The 11,881-nt window shown below is 32.6% G+C and overlaps 2 protein-coding genes across 2 annotated transcripts in view; one reads left to right on the top strand and one right to left on the bottom strand.

Moving 5' to 3' along the window:
* LOC106457315 (spindle pole body component 110-like) overlaps nucleotides 1–1,630 on the top strand; it is a 22,356-nt gene extending 20,726 nt beyond the window's left edge. Inside the window, exon 6 of the mRNA XM_013916707.2 lies at nucleotides 723–1,630. The gene's annotated coding sequence lies outside the window, so the exon portion shown is untranslated. The remainder of the gene's footprint in view (nucleotides 1–722) is intronic.
* Nucleotides 1,631–4,638: 3,008 nt separating this feature from the next.
* LOC106457321 (myophilin-like) lies at nucleotides 4,639–10,494 on the bottom strand. Its single transcript, XM_013916717.2, has 4 exons — nucleotides 10,175–10,494; nucleotides 7,175–7,299; nucleotides 5,561–5,765; nucleotides 4,639–5,221 (listed from the first exon to the last, which is right to left on the bottom strand). Exons 1-4 carry the CDS (start codon nucleotides 10,223–10,225, stop codon nucleotides 5,042–5,044), a joined length of 561 nt encoding a protein of 186 aa, XP_013772171.1. The 5' UTR covers nucleotides 10,226–10,494; the 3' UTR covers nucleotides 4,639–5,041.
* Nucleotides 10,495–11,881: the final 1,387 nt, after the last annotated feature.

Below are 11,881 nucleotides of genomic sequence, written 5' to 3'. Positions count from 1 at the left end.
ATGTGTTAAGCAAACAAAACTGTCTGATTTCTTTATGTAAGATGAAGTTTTGTAAGTTAATATTGTGCATGCTTTGAATATTGATTGAAAAAAAAAATGATAAAAAAATATTTTCTGACTATTCATAGTGTTTCCACAGTTCGCATTTTTCATTTAGCCTGACGATCGTTGCCTCTGACATTTACCTCTTAAAATGCAAAAACTATGAAATGGCAAAAAAAAACATAAGTTTTAGATGTTGAAATCAAACAATAAACACATTAGTTGTTTATTGTCACTTTATTCGCATAAATAATCACTCTCTGCCTGTCCACGAATTTGGTACGAAAGGTGTGAAATCATCAATCATTCGCGCTTGATTACCACTCGCCTCTGGCTTTGGCCAAGGATGACTGGCCGACTGTAGGCAATGGCCCATCCCCTTCCTAACGACATCCCCGCGGATATGACTTTGATAGACTGGCTGTAAGGTCAGACGTTAGAGAGGGGGACCACTGTACATTTTTTCAACAGCAGAATTTTGTTTTTCTGCTATGCTTTTTCAGTGCTCATACTTCATATAACAAACATGAAAACATACTATTTTTATATTTTAAGTCTAGTTACTTGGCTTCTTAATTTTCACTACAAGGCCTGCCTTGTATGCAAAACTACTACAGTTAAACACACACACTGTCATATTACTGTCTTCAGATAATCTTTTTGTTTTTTATGGATTGTAGTTAACACTTAACCCAAATGAGGAAGAAACGGCAGTCACCTCTGAAACAGAAAGGCGAAGACTGGAGTCAAGGCTAAATAGACTTCAGTTGAGGATCAAACTCATGGAAAAGAGGTCCAAGTTATTACAAAGCATTAACTAATGAAACTAACATGACACAAGATTTAGACTGAAGACACTTCAAATAATTAAGAAATATTACGTGTTGTAAGATTGCTCCTTTTAGAGTTGATCATCAATTGATTTTAGGTATACAATATATAATGCTACAGCTGTTAGGTAATTTTTAAAGCAATATTTTATATTATGATTTTTATATTTTTGATTCTTATATACAATCTTGTGGAAGGTTAATATCAAAGAATGAATTAGCAAACTTCTTTCTTAAAAATAGATGTATGTTGTGTTTCATGTCACATTTATTCTTTAATGCTTACTGGTGTGTATAAACATGGATATTGTACAAAACTGATAATATTATAGCTGTTTCTGATATTAGTACTATTGATTTAATTTTACTTGTAATTTAGACATGATTTTGAATCATATAATTGTATTCTTCTTCAAAGCAAAAGTTTTGAATAAAAATAAATATTTTGCTGCACTGAATGATAACAAGCTTTGATTATTAATAAGTCAAAAATGCCTACAAGACAAGTAAAGCTTTTTAAATTTGAATAAACAATTACATTCTCTATTTTCTCATACTTCATCATTATGTATTGATGTAGGTGTTTTTTCAGAATTCAAAAATGGCAAAGCTGAGGTTATAGCTGTGTTGTATCTCATGTCTCTTCACTTGTGCATCTCATGTTTTGTGATTTTTTGAACCTGGAACTTTTAGTTATTGTAGATTTAGTGTATTCTGTAACATTTTTGAATAGCTTTTTTTAATTTCTTGTGAATAAAGAAAGGAATAAGCTCAATTGGAGTAGTGTTATTTTCACATTAAGGTATAAAGAAACCACTGCAAAGTATTTTTTTCAGACATGCAGTTCTGATGAATATCCTGAAGCATTTCAATTAAAAAACTATTGTGTTTCTACTTCATTTTGTTTTTATTCTCCAGAAATTATTTCAAGACGCGAACTTGTTTTTTTTTATCTTCTATTAAGTAAATTTCATCATCAGAATATGTAATAAAAATGCAGCATTATCAACACACTTGTAAACATATTGAATTGACTGATATGAGAAATATAAAATTTTCATATGTAGTGTGTAAAAGATTTTCAGTGGGATTTTATGTTTAAAAGGTACCAATTAATTACCAACATCATATTAACATGTATTGCATAAACAAACAGATGCCACATACAGAATAATTAAAAAAGTAGAAAATAAACTTCTAAATAGAAAAAGATTGAATTAAGTAAATTTGATCTTCAGAATAGTTGGTAATCCTAAATGCATCATTATCAACCCATCTGTAAACATACTGAAGTGTGTGATATGAGGAATACAAAATTTTCATAGGTAATGCATAAAAGTCTTTCAACAGGATTTTTATATGATTAAAAAATACCGATTTAAAGCACTAGTTACCAACAACATACTATAGTGTGTTGCACAAATAAAAATATTTCACAGATGTAGGAAGTAAAAAGTAGAAAATACAAAATTTATTCTTAATTTGTTTATTATTCAAATTGCATGCCATTAACAGTTATACACATATCAGTTCTTGTGCCATCAAGGTATTTTCTTTCCTGAAATATGTACAGCTGACATTAGAAGTGTGTTTGTTGAACTTTAAAAATATAATGTTTATTTTCCCTATAGATCCAGACTTCTAGGACACCCTGTATATCTACCACTATAATTAACAACCTATCTAGGACATTTGTCTTCTACCTTTCTGTCCATTTTACAGTATATATATATATTGATGAATCATTTGTTACATCATTATGATTAACACTTCCCTCTAACAAACAACTAATTTATAACATTGAAAATATAGTTTACAATAATATGTTAATACATTTTTGTTGGTAACTAAAATTTTGAATAAGTGATTGTTTATTTAGAACAACCACGTTTGACTGAATTTTGCAGTTTATACATTTTTGTTTACACACACATTTTCATATTCATATTACAATTTCTCCATTACAAATTATTTCACAATGAAATTTATTCTACTCGCATAGCACGAATTCTTTGCCGCGATTGGCCGGGAGTGCATCACATACATGAAAAAGGTTTTTCTCTGTTGCCTTGAGAGCTAGGCAACATTGGTGCATGCTTTACGTCGGAGCAGAAATTTGCCAGCATTCTAGGTAAATTTTAAACAGGTATGTACTTTATATGTTTATTGGTGTAATCACATAATGATGGGTTGTTGTATTTGGAAAATTCAATAATTTTTGAATTTATTTAACGAAAAACGTTACTCTTTCTAATTTATCTAACATTTGTGAAAAAACTTTCATAAACTACATTTTTTTTTGCCACGTTCTTAATTTGACCATTTAGGATTCAGAATCAGAGTTGTGTGAAAATAAAGTTTCAGTTTTCTTTTTATGTCTCCCACAAATCATTGGTCAATAGGTTTTTCGTTCAGTGACAGAAAACGTAATTTGAACTGGATCGTGAGAGACCAAATTAAGTTTATTTAATGCTATTTATACACGAAGTTTAATACTAAACGCTATGGTTTTATATGCAGAAAGCTGAAGTAGCATAAGAATCTAATACGTCTAACATTTGTAATACGAGTCAGGTAAACTACAGTTACGATTTTGGTTATAAGACCAAAATGGACAAATGAAAAAAAAACCTGAAAAAAAGTACAGTTTTAATTACCTTTTTTATCACAAATGTTAGACGTACTAGTTTCCAATGATTCGTCAGCTTTCGACTTTTAGACTAACATAAAAGTCTTCCGTGAACATACTTCCTCGATTTCTGGTGAGGGACATTGTCCTCTAATCACACTTGTAATTTTGAATTTGAAACAAATTAAGAGGAATGTGAAAACAGTTGCAGTTTACGTGATTTTTAATACCAATGCTAATCGTATTCGTTTTTAATGTTTAACCAACTTTCGGTGTTTAAGCCGTAACCTTCCAATATAAATAATATATAGAAGAAGCAGTTGTATTGTGTTTAATTAGTATGTGCTCCCAAATGGCTCAGCGGTAAGCTTAAAGGCTTATAACGCTAAACAAAAGCAGGTTTCAATACCTGGGATGGGCACAGCAAAGATAGCTTTGAACTTAACAACAAACAAACAAGTTCAGCTTACGTGTTCTGTTATTAAAGAAAAACGTTTTGGACAATGGCTTGTGAGAGAGAAGAAAAAAAATGTGAAACGTTATTTTTGGCACGCCTCTAATTCTGAATCTGAAATTGGCAGATTAAAAGGAATATGGTTAAAAAATCTAGTTAATGCGAGTTGTCTCTCAAATGTTAGGTAAATTAGAAAGTGTAACGGTTTTGAACCAGTTAGTCAGACGCACCGCTTTAAAACCCTATCCAACAGCTGAAAAGATGTTTATTTGAAACAGTTATCGCCTTTGCATAAGCCACTTTTTTAATTATCGGATGCTTCATACAAACAAAACAGTTTTATCTACGTGTTTTGTGGAAAACTTAAAAAACAATAACAACAACTAGATCACAACACATATCTTCATTATATGTATTTTCGAAAGTAAACTGCAGACGTTTGGAATTTTTCAGGTTAGTATAATATAATACTTCAAACATTTAGACAATGAAAATTGTGGCATATTTTTATGGTAGGAAATTGCTAAGAACGAGACTTTAATTACAACAACTTGTAGAAAAACTGTGACGCTTTCTTGTTGATCAACTAATTAGTGAGTTATTCCCTAAAAAAGCGAAAAAAATGCACGAGGGAATGTTAGCAACCCACACTGGACAGATCTGGAGAAATAACCTAGTCAAGATTGTGAATACAACTTTATTTCTCGAAATATATTATCTGTACAAACTCTGTTGAATAATTTATCAGCTTGGTATTTTGTAATTCTTCCGAACATAGTTACTTTAGTCATAAATAAAACGTTTCCTTGTTCTTTCTGCATTTCTTAAAATGTTTTTCTATAATTTTTTTCACTTTTTTATTATAAACTTGATGAATTAGAACACCTCATTATCAATGTGAAAGAAAATTGGATGAACAAATAATGTGTACAATTTGTTCCTATAAGACAAAGCTCTGCACACAGTGCGGTGAGTACTTTAAAACTTGGCCAAGCGACACTGATGTCGCATCTGGTTAAATGACAATAATGCTTTGTTCCAGACCCATGAAGATAGATTGATGATGAACAGACATGTGGACGGAACTCACATGTGCCTTGTGTTTCCGAAGTTTAAGCCACTTGCATTAGCTCCCTTGTTTGTACCGTACTGTAAATGGATGATACCTTCGCTAGCACGTAATTGTTCCTTTGTGAAATCGCGCTTGTTTTGCTCCGCAGGTTTGGGACCAATACAAGGCCCGTGCCATTCTGGGTGTCGTTGACACTGTAAAATAGAAATTATATATTGTCATAAGATTACCTGATAAAATAGTTTTACTTTTATTTGAATATTCTTGCTTCGTAAAAGTTACATTTTCATGTACTGTTTATTTAAAAAAACAGTAATTTCACTTTAAACAGATTGGACATTCGGTATGTGACAAAATGTCTGCGTTTATTACTGCACTTTTGGCCAATTTGTTTTATTCGACACGCTCAAACCCAATCAGAATTTACGTAATTCACTTAGAAAAAGTGACTAATTCTAGTTGTCCTAAATTGAAGTTCTAGAAAGAAAAACTTAAGTGTAGTTTGTCTAAAGAAGGCACTTTTATCAACCTACTTCTCGACCAAGAGCGGACAAGCACTGAGCGACCTGGGGTATATTCCTCTTCTCCCATAAATCAACCGTCTGGAAGAGATCGACTTCAGAAACACCGAATTTTTTGACGGCTTCTTGGAACTTGTTCAAGTTTTCCATTAACTTAAACTGCCCACCAGAAGTGTTATATTTAGGGATACTTCCGGGCTTTATTTTGTTCATCAATCTAAGGAAACAATATTTTGCATTAGAAATACAAAAAATATTTTCTTACAGAACGAGGTTGATGCATGAATTGGTTATTGACAGATAGCACCAACTATTGAATGAGTTCAAATAAAAAACTTGCCAGCATACATAACATACAGAAAGGTGAGCTATTAGTTTGTACTGCTCCCACCTAATTGGTTGTTATATACATTAACATCTATCTTCTAAATATCAACTTGTTCACATTAACAGCAACCTTGAATACTTGTCCCCATTAACAGCAGCCTTTGAATACTTGTCCCTATTAACATCAACCAATTGATACTTGTTCACATTAACAGCAATCTTTGAATACTTGTCCCCATTAACACTTGTTTGCATTAACAGCAACCAGTTGACACTATTTCACATCAAAAGCAACCTTTAGATACTTCTTCCCATTAACACTTGTTTGCATTAACAGCAACCAGTTGACACTATTTCACATCAAAAGCAACCTTTTAGATACTTGTGCCTATTAACACTTGTTTGCATTAATAGCAACCAGTTGACACTATTTCACATTAAAAGCAACATTTAGATACTTGTTCCCATTAACACTTGTTTGCATTAACAGCAACCTTTGAATACTTGTCCCCATTAACACTTGTTTGCATTAACAGCAACCAGTTGACACTATTTCACATTAAAAGCAACATTTAGATACTTCTTCCCATTAACACTTGTTTGCATTAACAGCAACTAGTTGACACTTCTTCACATCAAAAGCAACCTTTAGATACTTGTTCCCATTAACAACAATCATCTAACGCTTGTCCGCATCAACAGCGTCACATTAATAGCAACCATTAAGTAATTGCTACAGTTAAAAATCGTGAATAAAGATTCACTATATTTACAATACGATTAAATGAACAAATTACGTGTAAAGAAAAAGACCACATTTAAAAGTTTTTGAAAATATACCAGTATCTAAATAACGTTTTATCCCAAATATTTTAATACATTTCCCCAGATGTTACCGAGTTTTTCAAACATTAAACTGTGTGTGTGCGTAACTGGTTTCCTACATTTTTTTTCTATGTAATTTACTGTCATGTTGTTTTCTTAGCTTGTTAACCAGTTAGTTAGTGCTAAATCATTTTATTTTAATTTCAGTTATCAAAGTAATTTTTTCGTTTGAATTATACTTCCCACAACTGAATATAGACGGTGAGTAATAGTTCTAAATGTAAGATATCATAGGCTTGAGCGCCCACAGCTTTTAATGAATAATACTAATTTCATCTCGCTTGCGACTGAATATTAAATATGATAAATGGTATATCCCACTCTTCTGTTGATCTTGTCTTCGCAAATAACTTCCCTACCTTATTATTAACTTATATAACATTTATATGTTTTATAATTTCCACATGTATTTACTTGCAAAGAATGATTCCATTTCGAAGAATATCTTCAAAGTGTCCAGCTGGCAATCTCTCCCCTAGACACGCCTGTATCCATTGGAGAATGTCTGCTTCGAGGGCAGCGTCTCGTTTTCCGGCAAGCTGAAACGGTATAAAATCCAAGTATTTAACTTTTACTTTGTGATATGTAGGGAAGGGGGGCGGGGTAGAAGTTTCTTGCACAAAACCTCATTATCGTTTATTACATATTTTTTCTCTGTTAACATTTATGGTATTTTGTATCATTATGATATCATTGGCTTCTTTTGCTGTAGCAATAGGGGAGTGACTTTTATTCACGTGACCGTAAATCATGATGGATTATTATTCTTTGATAGCTTGTTTAGGCAGAGTATTCATGATGAAACTTTGTTAAATGGACGACAACTGCCTGTTGTAGAAACACAAGTGTACAAGACGACGTTTCGAAAGTCTTTCGTCTTCAGGTCGAAGGCGGAAGACCTTTGAAACGTCGCCCTCTACACTTGTGTTTCTACAACAGGCAGTTGTCATCCATTCAATAAATTTTCATCATGATAGATTATTGTTTATTTGGAACTGGTTATGGAGGGATCATTGCTGACGTGCACCCTATGGTTTAAGTACACTTGATGGCGTGTAGATGTACAGCTAGTGATGAATTTACATATTGTTATTCACATATGAAAGGTGGATGTTGTAATTAAAAGTACCTCATTAACATAACTTTGGACATTGTACATTGCTTATCGTGTGTATTCATTAGTTCCACATCAGTGATATTTAAGTTAGGAAATTTCCTTCGTTTTTTTTCTCTTATTTTGTAACTGTCTTTTCTATATTACAGACTAAAGATTGCATTATTAAAACCGTTTCTTTTACTACTACTTTTTCAGTCCTCTAGTATATTTTTACATACTGTTTCTGTAAACATAAAAATTCCTCAAAAGTTGATCATCTTCCAAACTTTCTTCAGTCCTAGTTACACCAGGCTGAAGTGAAGCAGCTCTGTTTGATAACTGTACGTGAAGCAGGAGGGAACAGATCCTGTCAGAAACAGCTTCTCTTATTTAGTTTCTGTAACCAGAAGTAGTTAAGAACGCGACAAGATAACGTGACGTCATTCTGGGTATTTATAACTTACACTGCAGATTCTAGGTCAACCCAAGGAGACGGAATCGTAACATTTTTGTTCACAAAAAACTAATTACTCAACGTATAGATCATGAAAACTTAAAAGTCTTATATAAAATAGAGATACTAAGAACTTACTGTTAGTGTTTAATGTTAATAGACGGGACATATTAAAAAAATATATATGGTAAATAGCTTATATTATCTTTCAAACAATTACTAAAACCTGTTTGAAGTACTTGATTAACTAAACGCAATCTTAAAATTTAGGGTAACTATCTAAATATAGCTTGGTTTTCTTGTCAACAAAATAATAATAAAGAACAAATGGTACATGGTGTTAATTCCGATAATTTCATTGGTTATATTTCTGTTATTGGAAGTTGGAAAAGTCTATTTATCTTTTAGATTGCAATCTTTGTAATTTGCATAATGTTGATTACAATTCTAATTCATTATACATAATTAATTTGCCTAGGTCATGAATCCAGAACAGAACTGAAATTATTTCTTGTACTGCAGAAATGGAAAAAAAAACCAACTTAATTTCCTTTTCCTATTTAACATTGTCTTAATTATCAAATTTCAATATGTTCATAATTGTGAACATTACGGGCTGGGAGCCAAATTCAGAAGATATGTTTTAACCAAAGCTCCCAGTGGTTTATTTTTAGTAACCCATTTAGTTTTATTACTCTTCTAGTTTTTTGTTATAAACAACTACTTCCCACAACTGGATACAGACGGTGAGTAATAGTTCTAAATGTAAGATATCCTAGGCTTGAGCGCCCACAGCTTTTAATGAAGAATAATAATTTCATCTCGCTTGCGACTGAACATTAAATATGATAAATGGTGTATCCCACTCTTCTGTTGATCTTGTCTTCACAAATAACTTTCCTACCTTAATGCATTAAACTTTGTACTCCAGCACCTTTGATGATTTCTTACCTAGATGTTTAAATAAACTTTAACAAGACTGTTCCATTTTCTTTGATACGTAGAGAAGCACGATACCTTCAAGTTATGAAGTAGTTAGCTGAAAAAGGTATGTTTTATCACATAGCAATTTTGAAATGCCATAAAGCCATTTCTACAGGGGTGTTGATGATTTATTCTTGGAAGTAGAACCTAGAATATTTTTATCTTTTCTTATACACTTTGACTATTTTTAGTTCTCCCACACATAGACGTAAAAACACCTTGAATTCCAAATAAATAAATAATTTCTAATTCGCTTATCGTTCTCGACGTTTTTGCTAATAATATCTGTTTCATTCACATTTCTCAATTTTTTTACAAACTACGCAATTTTTCACAGTTAGCCACAACATCCAGTTACAGCGTTGGCTGTAATATCAAGATTCTACGTAATAAACACTGATAATTCTCTTCTCTTGACTTTGTACCTCTTTAGTAATGTTGACAACTTTAAACGAAATATTGCTGATTTATAGTTTTGAGAACCACCTGGTAGCGTTACGTTTAATTCAAAAATTGAGGTTGATGCTGTAGTACAATTTATATGATTGATAATAACAAAAAGTTTAATATTTACATAAAACCGAAAAGCAGGTTAACTGCGGATGAGGGGTAACAAAAAATGGAGACATATCAGTGAAAGTACGGTTAAAGTAGTGAAAACACTTCAGTGTTAGTATGACTAAAGCAGTGGAAATGTTTAAGTGTTAATACAGTTAAAACATCGGAGACATTTAAATCGTTATACAGCTAAAGCAGTGGAAATATTTAAGTGTCAGTACAACTAAGGCATTGGGGTAACTTAAATTTCAGCAATAATTGAGAGTGTATGAAATTTGATATACTTTTTCGTAAGAGTTAGGTTTAACTAAAATGACCCTACCTTGTTAGCAACCTGCGCCGAAAGCCCGTAAGATGGTCCACGATTTGCCATCTCGTCTGTCTGACTGCACAAGAGAAGCAAAGTCTACTCGACTGACAGCCAAGAAATGAAGTAATGCCGTTCCACTCAGCGCTGTATTCTCGTTCTTAAAATACTTGCAGCTTTCTATGGACGAATCTGCTTTATGAAGGATGAAGAGGACATATTCGGTGTGTTACGTCATCAGCTTCTTCCACAAAAGGGAGAAAAGTTTGTTAAGTCGGTTCGGTTTACACCACCCCATCCCCAGCTTCATATGACGTGGCCTAATGGAAATAAATAGGGCGTAGGTGAAAACGGACAAGTTATTGCTGGTAGAGTGAACTCGAGCTACACCGAAACTCGTATCTCGCCGAAACATCTCTAGGAATTCTGAAGATTATCTTTCCTACGATATCAAGTGTAATTGATCAAGTCCTTTGAAATAAGATAAGTTATGCCAAGTTCTCAGAGGTTACGACGTTACATGCTATACGTTCAGTATATGGGACATATTTTAATGTAAGAGTAATTAAATTGCCTATTATATGAATAAAAACGCGATACCGAAGGTGGAAATGAGAACGCAAGGCTGGTAGTTTTCTTTGTTTAAACATTATGGCATACGTATAAAAGAAAAATATATTTAAAATATATGTTTACGACGGGACCCATATTTATCACTTGGTGACAACTGGAAATTGACACCTACTGATTATATTAACTGCGGGTTGCATCGCAAGTTCAGTTTATAAGTAACTGGTTTATTATTTAAATCTTTCAAACCAATGAAAACTATAACATAGGAATCGTTGCTCCTTGATAAAAATTTCCCTTCAATGCAAACTGTAAAACCACTTTACTGGCAAACATTTATGGCAAATATAGTTTCTAAGGAACTGATTTATTCGTTGCTAAGTGAAAGCTTTATAATAATAGAAACTATAGCCCAGTTTTCAACTAGGAAAAACAGTAAAGTGTAAAATGAAATATAGTGACGACATTTAAAAACAGGGAAGAGAAAATTTAAACTTTTTACATTTCTCCTTATCTATAAACGTTGTCGTAATTTCTAGCACGAGAACGCCGTACCCTCTATACTGACTCACGTGAAATATATTTAGTGAAGTGAGGCAGCACTGTGGGTATTCGAGAAACTTTTCAGCCACAGCCAAATATTTAAAGGGTTACGAAACTGTGTCAGGTTTTTTTCTTCTCTGTAGAGACACGACCACCTATAAAGTTTCTTGGTTTTAAGGGGCTTCTTTGCCAAGACGTTTTGTTTGTTGGTAACTGGCTAAAAAAAAAAATGCAACTCACTAGGCCACCTAAAATTTACACTAAAAATATTGCAAGGAAAATTTTATTATGTTAAAAATATCTAAATAACAACTAGATCTTTCTTACTGATTTATGTTACGTCTTGTTAGCCGAGAGTGGCATACTCTTATTCACAGCAACGTTCTTGAAAGCAGGCCGTATAGTGGTTTTGTTTTAATTATTAATACCTAAAACAGACATGTCGCAGGCTGTGAGTAACTACGCCAGCGTCATACGATATATTTACAGGATGGCTGTTCGCCACAGCAGTATATCTATCGGCTCTGTTTTTACTAGATTTCATCACAAGCTTAAAAGATAAAAATCTTTTAAACGTTGGCGTCTTTTTATGATAATAAATATTTCAAG

The sequence above is a fragment of the Limulus polyphemus genome, unplaced genomic scaffold (assembly GCF_000517525.1).
Source record: "Limulus polyphemus unplaced genomic scaffold, Limulus_polyphemus-2.1.2 Scaffold316, whole genome shotgun sequence".
Taxonomy (NCBI): Eukaryota; Metazoa; Arthropoda; class Merostomata; order Xiphosura; family Limulidae; genus Limulus; species Limulus polyphemus.
The sequence above is the reverse complement of the archived record's forward strand: the minus strand, read 5'-3'. Positions and strand labels throughout refer to the sequence as shown.